Raw genomic sequence first — 16820 nt, 5'->3', positions numbered from 1 at the left:
CAGCCTGCTGTTTAACTTCCTGGGGGTCTAGGCTGCCAGTCCGGGTCGGGGTGGGGGTGGGGTCCCATACTGGTATAGAGGGGTTTCGAGATCAGAGTTCAGGCACCAAGAAAGTGAGAGAAGCTCTGGCACCTCACCCTGGGTAACGCCAAACTCCCCGCTGGGCCCCCACTTTCTGGACGTCGAAAGATCTCCACCCCTCCACGCCCTCCCGCTCTCCAAGCAATGACCTCATTGCAAAAGACAGCCAGAGCGGATGGTTCCCCTCCCTAGAGAACCAGTGCAGGGAGCGCGAGCAATGACGCAATTGGAGCTGGGTAGGTCCTGGCCACTTTGGATTGGCCGCGCGGACTCGTAGGGACCCCCCTCCCACTATCGCTGGAATAAGAGCCCAGAGCTCCGCGGGAAGACGCCCGCAGCAGGCGTTGTGTCCATCGGGGCGGACCGGCCGCTAGAGCTCTCCAGAAACTCCAGTCTCCAGGTGAGGAACTTCCCACTCCACTCACTCTAGTAACTTACCTCTGGATTCGTTCATCTGGTTTGCTCCCTCTATCTGCCTTTTGCCTCTCAAGGCCGTTGCGGCCCACCTGTAGGCAGGTGCTCCTAGTTCCCTGTCCGGCTCAGGGGAGGGAGCGCGGCTGGGATAGCCAGAGCATTGTTTTCTAATTAGCGCAGGTGGAACTCCAAGCATTCCCTGGGCGTCGCCTGGGAGCTGGAAGCTACGCCAGCTCAGGTAGGCGGGTCTGCGGCCCCTGCGTTGGTTCACCTTGGTGTGCAGGATCCAGCCTGAGTTTGGTCTGGGAGTACCCTGCGCGACCTGTGTCCTGAGGAATCACGTTTGATTCTCGGGACGGCGGATCCTTGAGCCTTCCTATGAGGCGCCGCCAGCCCACGAGCGTCCTGAGACGCTGGCGGGGACCTGGGGCTGTGCAGTCAGCCGAACAGGGCAGGGGCTCACCTCTGGAGGCTGGAGGCTGGCGACCAGCAACAACAGCTAAACTGCACTCCCGCACAGGGGGTGGGGTGCCAGAGCCCAAAGGCACCAGTAACTGGCAGGTTAAAAATTTCCGCGAGTCCAAACTCACTGAGAGATCAGTGTTCCTTTCCAAGGTACCTTCCCCACTTCCCTCTCCCGCATTAGCGGCAAGTACGGCTGAGGGGAAGGTGACCCTGGATTTCTCAGTCCCTGAGAAGAGTGGGACAGTGGGAGAACACATGTGTGTTAGGGTGGGCCCTGCTTGGTCACTGCAGAAGGCAGAAGGGTGTGCATGTATGTGCATGCACTGGTGTGTGGTTTCTCCCTGATTTTCCACAGATCTCCACCAGCCCCAGGACACTTGTTTCTGCTCTGCCACCCCCTTCACTGCCAGTATCTTTTGAAATTCCCAACAGCCCTTCTGGCAAGTGTAGGGAGGCTGGGGGAGGTGGGGTAACTTGACTGAAGCCACAAGGCAGTTGTGACTGAGGCGGCACAGGAACCCAGGTCTGTGGGCTCCAGGCCTTGCTGGGTCCCAGCGCAGTGTGTAACGTCTTTCTCTCCTTACAGAGAGGCATCATGGGCTTCTGGAAGTCTTCCCCCTTCTTGGCTTTCAGCATCTTGGTCCTGTGCCAGGCAGGCGGCCTCCAGGCGGCACCATTCAGGTGAGGCAGCCTGAAGCCACAGAACCTTCCCCTTCTACTGCCCCTGGGATCAGGCAGTCCTTGCTTCTGAAGTCACCCCGCAGTTAAGACCCTTGGTGGACATTGAATTCAGCCCCCCAGAGGGGGTGGGGAGTGGAAGGCACGTCCTCAGGGAAAGTCACAGAGACCGGGAAGCCTTGCTGCTTATCTTGGGGAGGAGGCAGGCAGGGGCTCAGAGCTCTGTTGGGTTTGCTTTCCCTCCCCAGGTCGGCTTTGGAGAGCCTCCCAGACCCCACTGCCCTCAGTGAGAAGGAAGGCCGCCTCCTGCTGGCTGCCCTGGTGAAGGCCTATGTGCAGAGGAAGGCAAATGAACTGGAGCAGGAGCAGGAGCCTGAGGAGATGGAGGGCTCCAGGTAAGGCTCCCCACTCCGCCCTGGCATATCCGGAAAGACTTATCCCAGAGAGGTAGGAACAGCAGCCTCTGGCCAGCAGGAGTCCAGCAGCCTGTGGTTGTTCACCAGGCCATGCAGCACAGTCGTTCTCAGCTCGTGGAAGACAGGTCCATGTGGAGCTGAAGAGACTGTGGTTAGACACATTAAAAAAGTCCATTCCTGAAAGCTGTTAAGAAATAGAATGGGGAAGTGTAGAATCCCTTACACGGGGCATTGGTCTTGCCCTACTGAAGAGAAATCCCAGCATCGGTTGGCTTGGGACTGGTAAGTGTGAAGCCAGGGAATGGGCTTGGTATATCTCAGGATGTTTCAGAAATTTAACCAGTGTGTGTTCTTTCACACCAACAAGAAGCCTTTATTGCAGGTTGGCAAGGTGAAGCCAAAGGCCTTTGCAGAGGGTAGGGTTGGGTAGGGCACTGTCTGAGGTAGGTCTGGGGTCTTTAGATGTGTAGGCTTTGCAAAGATGCACACGTTGTGGGGGGGGAGCACACGCCCTGCCCCTGCCTCTCCTCCCTGCCTCCCCTCCCTGCGTCCCCTGAGCTTGGAGCACACACCAGCCCCCGGCTGGCCCTGGCCCTGCCGGCTCAGAGGCATGAAACGCACAAGCAGCTACCCTGCAAATCTCCATGCAGAGCATGACGACTGACAGCATGAGGAATGCTAGAGAAGGCGACCCCTTCCCCACCACAGCCCTTCCCCACCCTGCCCTGGCTCAGGAAACCTCTAGGTTCTCCTACTGGAGGATTGAGAGCTGCGTGGCTGCCTGCCCCTCCCGCCTCTGCTCCAAGTGCCCCCTCCCTGGCCCCGCCTTCTGCATGACTGTCCTCTGGGGCAGACCCTGGGCATGGTATTGTCTGGCATGTCTTTTCCCTGCAGCCTGGACAGCTTCCGAGCTAAGCGGTGCAGTAATCTGAGTACCTGTGTGCTGGGCACATACTCGAAGGACCTCAACAACTTTCATACATTCTCTGGCATCGGCTTCGGGGCTGAAACACCTGGGAAGAGGAGGGACATAGCCATCGGCTTGGAGAGGGGCAGTTATCCCCACTTTGGGGCGCCCCAGGATGCTCACTGAACTCCTCCCTCTCCTTCCTGATTTCCCTTCCTGCTCCCATTGATGAACTTAGCGCATGCAGATTTCACTTCAGTAGCTCTTCAAGCTGGTATTGGCAGCTTTGCTTATGCCAGAGAATGCTGGAGATCTCAGGAAGGAAGGGAAGAGGGCAGGACTCCTAGACTGGGTTAGAGGTAAGAGCAAGGGAAGCTTTGTGAGATTCCAGAGGATTTCAAGGCAGAGTCCTCCAATTTCTGCTTCATCGCTCATGCTTCACCATTGATAAATAAACCTATTTTCTAAAAGAATTTGCACTGTGGTGATCATTACTCTGGTCCCTGTCTGAGGCTTGAGAGTGACCAGAGCCTATGTTCAAAAGTAGCTTTAGCCTCAGGGTAGCCGGATACAGGCCTTGGTGAGTGGTCCCTATGAACCAGCTCCACCATCAAGAACAGGTGTGCTGAGGAGCAGGTAAACACTTCTGGGGGAGGATGCGGCATCCGTGCTCTCTGAGCCCCTTCCAGGTAAGACTTCAGGGGATTTTCATTTTTGCATGGAAAGTGGTTTTGTTGGTGTCTGTGGCTGCCGTCTGGCTGCTGGTCACTCCTTGCATGTCTTGGGGTAGGGCTGGGCCTTTGGTGACCCCTTCCTCCTGGTTCTAAAAGGACTATATGTAAGTGACAATAACTGTAGGTTTTAGTATGTGTGTCCTGGAGTCTAGCTTAGCACTGGGTTTTTTTCTTTTTCTTTTTGTTTAAGTTTTTATTTAAATTCCAGTTAGTTAATGTGCAGTGTACATTAGCTTCCTGCATGCCCAATAGTGATTGCACACTTCCGTAGCATTGGCACGGGGTGTTTTTCATGAAGGTCTTTGGGCAGGGCTCCTAGCCAAAGCTGCCAGGCCATTTCTCCTAACAGCTTTGATAATTGCATTTAGGAGAAACCCTTATTCTTAAGTGGTATGTCAAAGAGCTGCAATTCTCTTTATGAAGGCCCCATGGGGCAAGCTCCTGCCTCTTGCTGCTCATTGACAGGACTTGTCTTCTTTCTCCATCCTGCAAATCAGCATCAGTGCCCAGAAGAGATCCTGCAACACTGCCACCTGCGTGACCCACCGGCTGGCAGGCTTGCTGAGCCGATCTGGAGCTGTGGTCAAGAACAACTTTGTGCCCACCGATGTGGGCTCTGAAGCCTTTGGCCGTCGCCGTAGGGACCTTCATGCCTGAGCAGCTACTGGACTCCAGGAAGAAGGTGACCACCCTTGCACTGTTGAATGGGAGGGGAAGGAATTTGGAGGTTATGATCCACATTTTGAACCCCACTGGACCTGGTAGGGTGTTCAGATCCCTTCCTTCCAATAACATTCTTCCTTCTGAGTAGTGAGTTTCTTTTGTACCTCAGCCTGAAGTCAGAGCATTGGGATGGCTGCAGACATGCAGTATTATCTTTCTAAGAGGAGAAATGGGGAAAAAAAAATCTTGCTGATTGATAGTTGCATTTTTTTTTTTTGCTAAAAGCCTATTTACACTTCAGACGCATACTTTGTAAATGCTATTTAAAGAAGCACTCTTGTAAATTTGTTTTCTTTTTAGTATTAATTGTGATTGTTTCCTTCTTGTCCTTCTTATTCTCCAATTTATCTTTCTTCTCCTTCTCCACTTCCTCCTCCTTCTTCATCTTCTTTTTTTATTTTTATTTTTTCCGATCTCAGGTAACCATGAAGCTGAACTCACCACTTCTATTAATTTCTGTTGACAACACTTGGTGAGAAGGCCCCATGGAAGATATACATGTTTGCATCCCAATAGATACTGGAAAAAAAAAAAGCACTTTTGTCACTTGAAAGGAATGAAACTGAATGCAAAATAAGCTAATTCCATATGTATTGTGTATTTTTTTTTAAAATATTTGAGTCTATGTGCAGTCAGTGTGATGGCATCTATTATTGGCTTATCTGGTAGCAAATGGGTTCTCTGAGAGCTGTCCTGTTGATCATGGTGGCTCTGCCAAACCTTGGGGGGGGGCAATAAATCATTGCCCTCATGGCCTCTAGGGACACATAGGAACACACAAAGTGATGCTTTGCCTTGTTGTCTAAGAACATGATTGTATACTTTGTTTAAGGAAATCTCAATATTGTACCATTTGTGAACTTCATCAAGATTAAAAACATATTTTGGATACATGTGTTTTGAGACCCTGGTGGTTCATTTCAACTTGTTTCCCAGTGTAATAATAATAATAGTAGTCATTGATGTTGAGTGCTAACTCAAAATAAGCCAGATGATGTTCTAAGACAGTGTTTTATACCTATTAATTCATTTAATCTTTATGACAACTCCGTGAAGGAGATCCCATTATTATTTCCACTTTGTATCTGAGGAAACAGAGGCCTGGGGAAGTGAAGTCCAAAGTCACATAAATCATGGCAAACTCAGGTGGTGGTTTCCAGAGTCTACAGTGGAAACCACTGTGCTGTCTACTTCTCAGCTGTGGCTTCTGACGTGTTCCAGAGACCCATGCACCATTCTTTGACCTAACGGCCTCACATGGTGGATTTTGAAGACAAATGGAAAAAAAAACAAACATACAAACAACCTAGACTTTATATAAAAAAATGCATTCCCTCTACCCTGTTACTTGGAGGTACAAGTTGAAAGTTTGTGTCCCTACCCCCCCCAAAAATTGTATATTGAAACCTCACCCCCAAAGTGATGGTCTTGGGAGGTGGGGCATTGGGAAGGTGATTAGGTCATAAGGACCATCCCTTGGTGAATGGGATTTGTGTCCTTTCAAATGAGGATGGAAAGGATTCCTTTGCTCCTTTTGCCATGCAAGGTCACAGTCAGAAGACTGCTCTGAGGGAGGAACGGGCCCCCACCAGACACGAAATCTGTGGTTATCTTGATTTTGGATTTCACAGCCTACAGAACTGAGAAATAAATATTTGTTGTTTAAAAGCCACCCAGTTTGTGGCATTTTGTTATAGCAGTCCCAATGGACTAAGACATTTGGCTTCAACAATGATCCTTTTATGGTCAATGTTGTTACATCTATGCATCATTTCTTACAACCCGCACATTTATTATAACATCCATGTAACCATAAATACTTTCCCATATATGGGAAGGACTTTTTAAACATAATCACAGTCCCATTTAACAACTAAAGTAAATTAACAGTAATTTCTTAATTCCTATATCTCATATTCAGTCATGATTCAAATTCAAATTCATATCCATAAGATAATGTGTATATATAAAATCAGGGCTCAACTTATCTCTTCACACTGTGGCTGGTTTATATGTTTTTTGTTTTTTCTGGTTTATATGTTTTAAGGCCCTTTTGATCTAGAGGTTGGCTGTTCCGTTGTTTTTTTCTCCCTCGCAATTTATTTGTTGGAGAAACTAATTATTTGCCCAATAGGGCTTTCCACACTTTGAATTTTGATGAGTACATTTCTGTATTCATCAAAGGTTTAACATGCTCTTTATCTGCTTTATTTCTTGAGAAACAGTGAGTGAGGAGAAAGAGAAGTCAGAGGCAAGGTCAGAGAAGTAATGAGAAGGGCAGATCATGTAAGACCTTACAAGGCACAGGAAAGACTTTGGCTTCCTGTCAGCTTCTCATCAGTAAAGCAGAAACCGCATCATAAATTTTCAAGAGAAAGTATAATTTAGGAAACCGATGAAGCAGGTAGTAGAGTTCTGAAAAGCGAAAGAGAACAAGAGTTAGCACAGAGATAGACAGTGAAGGAGGCGGCTGCCATCCTCAGGGGCTGGGGACCAAAGACAAGAGTTGGGGTGCTGAAAATCTAGAACCTTGGAGAAGGACGCTCAGACCACTAAGAGGGGAGGCAGGCTGATGCAGGATCTTTGAGAGGGTGTGACAAAACTGTCCGAGGAGTATGGGAAAACAAAATAAACATGGAAATGACTTCCCTGCCAGAGTAAACTCTGAAGGTGATGCTGACAGAGACAGAAATCAAAATGGGAAAGAACAAGTTTCTTTTTCTTCATGCCTTCTTATCTCCTTTAAGTGTCCCCAACTGGCAGACTCTGAGATCCACCTGACAAAGGAAAACACAGCTCTCAGAGTCCCAGCTCCATCACTCTGTTACAGCATATTGTTTTAAATCGACATAGAGAAAGGTCAATTCTTTTTGGTGTATATTTCTATGAATTTTGACAAATACACCAAGTTGGGCAATCACCACCACAATAAAGATACAAAGAAGTGTCATTGTTCTTCAATAGTCTCCCATGCTTCTCTTTTGCCCCCTTGACCTCAACCCCTGCTAACAACTGTTATGTCTCTGTCCATCTAGTGTATTTTTTGTATTTATCTTTTAAAGTTGAGATATAATTGACAAGTGACACTGTATTAGTTCTATGTGTATGACATAATGATTTGCTATTTGTAGATAATGTGAAATGATCACCGTAATAAGTCTGATCAAGATCCATTACCACACATAGTAATGATTTTTCTCTTGTGATGAGACCTTCTAAGATCTACTCTCTTAGCAACTTTCAAATATATAGTAAGGTGTACATCACATTCTCCAGGCCTTACTTACCTTGTAACCTGAAGTTTGTACCTTTGGCAATCTTACCCACCTCCACCCCCTGCCTCTGGCGACCACAAATCTGTTCTGTTCCTTTGAGTTTGGTTTTTGTTTCTTCTTTTGTTTTTTTTTTTTTTTCTCAATTCCACATATAAGTGAGACCGTCCAGTATTTGTCTTTCTCTATCTGGCTTATTGCACTTAGCATAATGACCTCAAGGTCTACTCATGTTGTAACAAGTGGCAGGATTTCCTTCTTCTTTATGGTAAATAATCTTTCATTATACCTATATCTATATATTTCTCTCTGTATATATAAATGGCATATATATCACATTGTCTTTAACCTTTCTCTGTTGATAGTTATTTTTTTTAACACCATATCTTATGTATTGTAGGTAATGCTGCAGTGAACACGTGGGTGCAGATACCTTTTTGAGATGATGATTTCATTTCCTTCAGATAAATACCTAGAAATGGAATTGCTGGATCATATGGCAGTTCTATTTTTAATTTTTTGAGGAACCTCCATACTGTTTTCTATTGTGGCTGCACTGATTTCCATTCCCAACAGTCCGCAAGGGTTCCCTTTTCTCCACGTCATTGCCGACATTTATGATTTTGTATCTTTTTGATAATAGTCATTCTAAGGGTTGTGACATAATATCTCAGTGTGATTGTGATTTGCATTTCCCTGATGATTAGTGATGTTGAACACCTTTTCATGTTTCTATCGGCCATTTGTATCGGCCATCATCTTCTTTGAAAAATATCTATTCAGATCCTTCTGCCTTCTCCAGAATGTCATATAAATGAAATCAGTATGTAGCTTTGAGTCTTTTACTCAGCATAATGCATTTGAGACTTATCCATGTTGTTGCATGTATGAATAATTTGTTTCATTTTATTGCTGGGAAGAATTACATTGTAGGCATGTACTATAGTTGGATAATTCATTTATCTGTTGAAGGATACTTGGATTGTTTCCAGTTTTTGGCATTTATGAATTCAGCTCCTATAAATTTCTGTGTATAGATTTTTGAGTGAAAATAAGTGTAGTGGGATGAATGGAGCTCCCCCAAAATATATGTCTATGTTCTGATCCCTGGAGTATGTGAATATTTCCTTGTTTGGGAAAGGGTCTTTGGTGATATAATTAAATTAAGGGTCTTAAAATGAGGTCATCTTGGGTTATTTAAGTAGGTCTTAAATCCAAGGATATGTTTTATAAGAGATACACAGGGAAAATACACACAGAGTAGAAGGTGATGTGAAGACAGAAGCAGAGAGTCACAAGCCAAGGAAGCCAAGTTAGCCAGCAACCATTAGAAGCTACAAGTGGCATGGAGTGGATATTCCCCTAGAATCTCTGGAGGGAGTAGAGCCCTGTTGGCCTCTGGAATGGGAGAATAAGTTTCTGCTGTTTTAAGCCACCAAATTTGTAGTAGTTTGTTATGATATTCCTAGGAAACTAATACAGTATTTTTAAATTTTTTTTTTAGATAAATACCTTGGAATGGGATTGCTGTCATTTGGCAAGTATATTTATTTTTTTTCCTTAAAAAGTCTTTTATTTTTACAATTACCTTCTAATCTCTGTCCCCATACAGTTACATGCTTGATAATTGTTACCAAATAATCTACAGATAATACCATATATTCTGCTTATTATTACATATACTATAGTAAACATAATTATATTGCTTAATTAAGCAAAGTAAGAAAAATGAATTACAAAAGCTTGGAAAAATCCAGCCATGATAACAGATTTCAGTAAGTTTAATTCAACCATGATTTTTGTACTGTTTTTCTTTTATAGGTTTATTTTACATAGTTCTGTACTGCTGTATTTTATTTTATTTTTTTAACTAAACTGTTCTATTGTTTTCTTTCTTTCTCTCTTTTTAGTTTTATAGCCATTATGTCTGCTCTAATCTTTATTGTTTCCTTCCTTCTGCTGGTTTTGTGGGATCGGGGGGGGGGGGGGGGCTTGGGTTCTTCTTTTTCTAGCTCCTTTCACTGTAAGGTTAGGTTGTTTATTTGAGATTTTTTTTTACTTCTTGAGGCACCTATATTGCTATAAACTTCCCTTTTAGAACTGCTTTTCCTGCATGCCAGAAGTTTTGGCCCTTGATGTTTTCATTTTCATTTGTTTCCATGTAATTTTTAAAATTTCTTCTTTAATCTCTTGGTTAGCCCATTCATTCTTTAAGAACATGTTATTGTAATCTCCATGTGCTCATTCCAGATTGTTTTTCTTGTGGTAGATTTCTAGTTTCATAGAAAATATGCATGATAGGACTTCGATCTTCTTGAATTTGTTGAGACTTGTTTTGTGGCATAATATGTGATCAATTCTGGACAACGTTCCATGTGCACTTGAAAAGAATATGTATTCTACTGTTTTAGGATGGAATATTCTGAAAATATCTGTTAAATCCATCTGGTCCAGTGTGTCATTCAAAGCCACTCTTTCCTTGTTGATTTGCTGTTTGAATGATCTGTCCATTGATATAAATGGGCTGTCACAGTCCTCTACTATTATTGTATTACTGTTAATGAGTTCCTTTATCTTTGTTATTACTTGTTTTATGTATTTGGTGCTCCCATGTTGGGTGCATACATATTTACAATTGATATATTTTCTTTGAGATTGTTCCGTTTATGACTATATAGTATCCTTCTTTGTCTCTTGTTACCATCTGTGTTTTAAAGATTTCTTAAAATTTTTATTTATTTGACAGACAGAGATCACAAGTAGGCAGAGAGAGAGAGAGAGAGAAGGAAGCAGGCTCCCTGCCGAGCAGAGAGCCTGATGCAGGGCTCGATCCCAGGACCCTGGGATCATGACCTGAGCTGAAGGCAGAGGCTTAACCCACTGAGCCACCCAGGTGCCCCACCATCTGTGTTTTAAAGTCTATTTTGTCCAATATAAATATTGCTACTGTCTTTCTTTTGACATTCATTTGCATGATAAATGTTTCTTCATCCCCTCACTTTCAATCTGCAGGTGTCTCTAGGTCTGAGATGAGTCTCTTGTAGATAGCATATAGATGGTTCTTTTCTTTCTTTCTTTCTTTTTTTTTTTTTTTTTGAGAGAGAGAATTGGGTGGGTGGGAAGGGGCAAAGGAGAGTAAGAGAAAGACTCTTAAGCAGGATCTATGTCTAGAGCAGAGCCTGATGTGGAGCTTGATCTCACAATACCAAAATCATGACCTGAGCTGAAATCAAAAGTCATACACTTAACCAACTGAGCAACCTAGGTGCACCAGTGGGTCTTGTTTTTTTATTCACTCTGTCACTCTATGTCCCCTTGATTGGAATGTTTAGTCTTTTTGCATTCAAACTAATTATTTATAGATATGTATTTATTGCCACTTTGTTACTTGTTTTGTGCTTGTTTTTGTAATGAGCTAAACTTTAGATTTTCAATTGGACACTTGAAGTGTTCAATTTGAGAAATTAGAGAAGAAAAATGGAGAAAACCTAAAGAACATGAAAAGGAGATGATAAAACAGAAATTAACTATGAGATGAGGATTAAATAAAAAGGATCAACAAAACCAAAAGTTTGTTCTTTGAAAAGGCAGATGGAATTGACAAATAGTGAGGTTGAGCAGGAAAAAAAGAGAGTAGACACAAATAATACCAAGAATAAAAAGGAGAACATGCCTACAGATAGAGCAGAGATGAAATTATATTAAAAGAATATCACAACTATCTTTATGCCCCAAATTTTTATAATATAGATGAAATGGACAAATTCCTAGAAAATGTGAAAGTATTAAAACTCACTTGTGTGGGAGTGGAAATCCTGAATATGTTTATAACTATAATATATTGAATCAGTTTTGTAAAATCTTATCACAACAACAGCATAGACTTGCTGAAGTTCTGATGAATTCTCTCAAATATTCAAGGCATCAATTCCACTTATATACAGAATTTTCCCAAAAATAGAAAAAGAAGAAATATTGCCTAACTCATTTTAGAAGGCCAGTGTGACAAAGATAATAAGACCAGAAAATAAGTTCATGAAAAAGAAAAAATTCAGCTCAATCTCACTCATGTACATAGATGCAAATATCCTAACCAGAACTATAACAAACAAAAATAACAGTATACCTAAAACAATGCATCATGACCAATAATTGCTTGCTTCCCAAACATAAGAGTGATTTGACATTTGAAAATCCATTAATCCATAAAAAATTAATAAATTTAGTAATATTATGATTAGTTCAGTAGATAAAATGATCTGAGAAAACCTCAGAATAATCAGGGAATGGAAAGGAACATTATTTTCTTTTTAAATATTTATTTATTTACTTGAGAGAGAGTGAGATGGGGGAAAGGCAGAGGGAGAGAGAATTTCAAACAGACTGCCCACTGAGCAGGGAGCCTGTAGGGAGGTTCGATCCCATGACCCTGAAATCATGACCTGAGCCAAAATCAAGAGTCATGCCCAACCAACTGAGCCATCCAGGTACCCAGAAAGGAATGTTCTTAACCTGATTTTAGATACCTATCAAAAATCTGCAACAATTATCAATCTTAGTGAATAACATTAAAAATAATCCCTTTAAAATCAGGTAAAAAGTTAAGAAGCCAACTATCACTGATTCTATTTAGCAATTTACAACGGATTCTAGCTAATTCACTAAAACAAGAAAGAGAAAAGAAGTTTTAAAAATGGGGGAGAAGTTTTCATAATTTTATATGTTGAATCCCCCAAACAATACAGAAATAAAATTATTAGAATTGATAAAAAATTTGGAAAATGGCTGGCCATGAGATTAGTAAACCTTAAATAGACTGACTTACAGTAAATGTTTTGAAAATATGGTAAACAAGAGATACCAATGACAATAGCAATGTGTATACGTGTATATAATATATATATATAATATATATATTATACACACATATGTGTATAATCTAGGAATAAATTAAACAAAATATGTGCTGAGAAGTCATCAGACTTTATTGAGAGATGCTAAAAAAAAAGCAAAATAGTAGAAGAAACACGCTATGTGCATAGTTGAAAAAACTCAGTATCTTAAAGATGTCAAATATCTCATAATTAAATTCAAAGCAAATTCAAGAAATACTAGAGTTTTCCTTAGAATCTGGCAAGTTGATTTTAAAATTATATAGAAAAGAAAATGGTTAAGAACAGGCAAATGTTCCTGAAAAAATAATATTTTTTGAGGATTGCTTGCCTTATAAACCTATGTCAACTAAAAGGAAGTGGTATTGATCTAGCAATTACCCAATGGGAAATCATCAAGATCCCAGAAATAGATTCACACATATGTAAAACTTTGCGAGAGGAGCTACCCAGTAAATGAGTTTGGGCAATTGTTTACACCTTTGGGGGAGAAAATGAACTTGAATCCTATTCTGAACCTTGAAAAATGCCAATTCAAGAGGGGTTGAGATTCTACTGTGAAATGAAAATACTTAGAACATTTAGAAGAAAATATAAGGGATGTCTTTCTGACCTCAGAGTAAAGAAGTCATCTTAACCTCAACAATGCTAACCATAGAAGAAAAGTCAATAAATTAAAAAAAACTCCTATTTTTTTAAAAGATGCAATAAAGTGAAAAAACAATTGGCAAACTAGTAGAGGTATTTGTAAACACAAATCATCAATAAAGGATAGCATTGTATCATATAAATATAGGAGGTATACATCAATCAATCAATCAATCAATCTATCTGCCTATCTACTTACCTGCCACCCATCATATGTAGAGGACGTAAGAGAAATAGGCCTTCTCTTATAAAGTAAAATATCTTCAAGCAATGAAAAAATAACCTTCTGAACTGGGTATGGGAGGCTTATTTCTGAGGTATAAAAGCCTCAATAGAGGAGTAACGACTTTAAATATTTGAAATCCCCCTGAATGTATCGAATTATCTTCTTCCAGAAATCTCAGGATCATCTTCATTCCTGATTAATGTCTTAATTTCATATAGGACACCTGGTGATTGTATAATTTCATAAAGGCGGGCTCAAACTTCAAGGTTGGATTTTGGTCATTTTGGTCCTACAACTGATGAGAAATTTCTTCAACATTATCATAGAAAGTCCAAAGTCCTTGAGTTTCAATTCACACCTTGAGTTTGAGAATTTGGGGATTGTAGGGACGTAAGTATCCACCTCTACCCTGAGATCTTTGGATTACCCATATCCTTGCATTTAATGGGAACTTGGTTCCAGGTAACCAATTTTTTACTGAGTGTCATAGTTGCTGGATTTCCATTCTGGGATGTGAATGGGGTTTTATGCTATTTACCTATTTCAGCTAAATAAATATCCTAAATTTCCTAAATTTAAATATCCTAAACTTAGGATATTTAAATATCTTAAACTTAGGATATTTAAATATCCTAAATTTAGGATATTAAATTTCCTTTTTCTGAACATTTCCCTGTATCTGTCTCCTGCATTCCATTCATGGCATCAGTCTGTGTGTCAGTAAAAGTTCTTGACTGGAAACAATAGCATTGGACTTGGGTACTGTCATGTGGGAAAGCAATCTTTTTGGAAGAATATAGGAACCTCACTGAATTCCTGAATCTGTAGAATGTGGGGATGGCTTAGCTGAGTAGTTCTGGCTCAGGGTCTCTCTTGAGATTGCATTTAAGATGTCAGTCAGAGCTGCAGTCTCCAAAGACTTAAATGGGGGATCTTCTCTAACCTCACTCATGTGACTGTTGACAGGAGGTTTCAGTTTCTTGTCATGCTGCCCTCTTCATAACATTGTTCATGTCATGGTTTATCCCAGAGCAACTGGTTGATGGAGGAAAATGGCTGAGTTGGGGGAGAGAATGAGAGTGCAAGATGGAAGCTGCAGGGTCTTTCATATCTGAATTATTTCTGTTATATTCTGCTCATCACACAGACCAACCCTAGTACACTGTGGGGGAAATTACACAAAGGTGTGAATACTAGGGGAAGGGATCATTGGGGGCTGTCTTTGAGGCTTCCTACTACAATGGAAGTGGAGGACAAAGGTAGGAAACAGGAAGAAAATAGGGATGGTCTTGAAAGCCATCCAGTGAAACTTCAGAAAATGGCACAGTGGGAACAGAGATCTTTACATTGTTGCCACTGTGATGAACATGACGTTCAGCCATTCTGCACTGCTGGTCACTCATTGAAGATTTAGAATCCTGAGAGATTTTTGAGACCTGCTGCATGTGCTTGCATCCCCACTGTGATGGGTTAAGGAGACATTCAGCTTCTGTTGGGAGAAGCAAGAACCACCTTCCGCCAAGACTACGCCCAATAAGGAATTTTTCAAATGGGAGGTCAGGGTGCTAATAGGAAAGAAAGGTTTAAAGCTAGATGTCTCACTGCCCCCTCAAAAAAGACACTAGACACATTAGTCAATAGACAATATTCTATATAGTCATATAGAGTTGAGGACTCCTATGTGGCTAACACAATCTATAGCTGTAATTGACCTCTGCTGGTAATTAGATGTGGTAGTCATTGGAATTTGAATATGAGGTAATGCAAATGTAGCAAGTGTCTTTCAGAGTTTGTTTTGGAGAAGAATAATCCTTTCTAAATAATAGCATCCATCTGATGATTCTTCAGTTGCCTCAAATTTGAGCCTCTAGAAAAATAGTAGAAGTCATTATACTTTAATCTATTGCAGACAAAGAGACAAAATTTCCAATATTTGGTATGTCTTGTGTTAGGGAATGATATTCTGCTTGTATAACCTTTCATTTTTATTCAATGAATACTGTGTTTGGAGCTCACCTGTAGGGATATAACAGTAAAGGATAAAACCAGAGCCCTTCTATTAGAGATAAGGTCTCTCCTATAGAGTAAGCTTATTCCTTGTTCCAGTTATCTAGGGAAACAGGCCTGCTTCTCCGATGAAACTAATACTAGGGAGAAGTGTCCCAAGTAACTGGAAGGGAATTGATCTCATCTTTGGCCTTGATTTCAGAGAAGGGATGTTAGGATGACTAGAAGGAGGTTAACTGATGCTGGGTGTTAAGATGACACTGACCACAAGGAGGCAGGCTGGGAACGGAGAAGGCAGGACCCCAGGAAGGTGGCCAACATTTTGAAGCTAGTTGATGGTAGTCTCTCTGGGATGGAAGTGAATTGTTATAGGCCTTTGAGCCCTGGGAATGAACTCCTTGTGGTAATCCCAGCCTTTGACAATAAAGTTAGACTTATTTTTCCCCCAGCTTTTATTTACCCGTTGTTCTCCATCCGGGTTCGAAAAAAATCTGTGAAAGTTCTGGGCAGACTCAGCTGGATACCTTAGAAGAAGAGCCTGTGTTGTGCATGAGCTGGAGAAATCATATATATGTAAAGCCACAGTCCACTTTCTCTTGACTGTTGGGGGGTATTTGCTTTGGGAATGCAGAATGAGGAAGTAAAGCTTAGTCAGAAGCATGAACATATACCATATCTCTCTATGTACCACTGAGGTCATACCTGGAACATCACCCCATCCGTGTAGGACTTCATGAGCCAGACTGTGTTCAAGTTCTGGTCCCTGCTCTTGCTGCCTTCTTGAGACCCCAAACCTGAGCTGATATTGACTGGAGCAAAGATCTGGACATTTTGTCACTCAGATCTCAGAATAATGAGCTAAAGGCCTAAAAACTTTTCAAGGACCCATGACAATGCTCAGGTTTCCAAAGTTAAGTAATTGGCTCCAAAATATGAAAATTGTGAAACATTAAAAAAAATGTTTATTTAAATATCTATATGTCCATTGGTCTACTCCAACTCAACTCTTATGTAGTTGTATATAAATTATGTTTAGTGTTAGGTACAGGTACATTTTAATATAATGTAGGGTGAGGATGTCAACAACAAAAGCGTAGGGGCCTGGCAACATCTTAAAATACCCTGTCTCCCCCAGTCCCTTCCTCTGAGTGCAAAGCAGCCCCTTCTCCACCAGAGGGCGCACAAAGCAGGCACTTAAATTTGTTTTGCCAGGACCCCTTCCGCCCAGTCTGTCCAGCAGGTCTCTCAGATTGACCTCTCATTCTTCCCTCTCTGAGCCTTGGTTTTCTGGTCTATAAGTTTGGGATAATGACGACTTCCTCAATATCCTATCGAAGGCACTCAGGATTCTGGGGTA

The 16820-nt window shown here is 41.7% G+C and overlaps 1 protein-coding gene across 4 annotated transcripts; it reads left to right on the top strand.

The window, feature by feature from the left end:
• Window positions 1-414: 414 nt before the first annotated feature.
• Window positions 415-5300, top strand: LOC123949166 (calcitonin gene-related peptide 1). 4 transcript variants are annotated; one of them, XM_046016519.1, is made up of 5 exons: window positions 415-481; window positions 1547-1641; window positions 1887-2033; window positions 4193-4377; window positions 4838-5300. In XM_046016519.1, exons 2-4 carry the CDS (start codon window positions 1556-1558, stop codon window positions 4350-4352), a joined length of 393 nt encoding a protein of 130 aa, XP_045872475.1. In that variant the 5' UTR covers window positions 415-481; window positions 1547-1555; the 3' UTR covers window positions 4353-4377; window positions 4838-5300. The 4 variants fall into 4 exon arrangements, with proteins under 4 accessions (XP_045872475.1, XP_045872472.1, XP_045872473.1 ...); XM_046016517.1 differs by lacking the exons at window positions 4193-4377; window positions 4838-5300 and adding exons at window positions 676-733; window positions 2949-3630 and having other exon boundaries at window positions 445-481; XM_046016518.1 differs by lacking the exons at window positions 4193-4377; window positions 4838-5300 and adding exons at window positions 671-733; window positions 2949-3630 and having other exon boundaries at window positions 477-481.
• The last annotated feature ends 11520 nt before the right edge of the window (window positions 5301-16820 follow it).

The sequence above is a fragment of the Meles meles genome, chromosome 8, assembly GCF_922984935.1.
Source record: "Meles meles chromosome 8, mMelMel3.1 paternal haplotype, whole genome shotgun sequence".
NCBI classification, from domain to species: domain Eukaryota; kingdom Metazoa; phylum Chordata; class Mammalia; order Carnivora; family Mustelidae; genus Meles; species Meles meles.
This window is presented reverse-complemented; position numbering and strand designations above follow the sequence as displayed.

Bases quoted from the DNA above. Each gene is read 5' to 3' on its own strand.
- LOC123949166 (XM_046016516.1), top strand. From the start codon at position 1,556: ATGGGCTTCTGGAAGTCTTCCCCCTTCTTGGCTTTCAGCATCTTGGTC. The intron at 1,642-1,886 runs GTGAGGCAGCCT...TTCCCTCCCCAG, and splicing joins CTCCAGGCGGCACCATTCAG to GTCGGCTTTGGAGAGCCTCC. The intron at 2,034-2,948 runs GTAAGGCTCCCC...TTTTCCCTGCAG, and splicing joins GAGGAGATGGAGGGCTCCAG to CCTGGACAGCTTCCGAGCTA.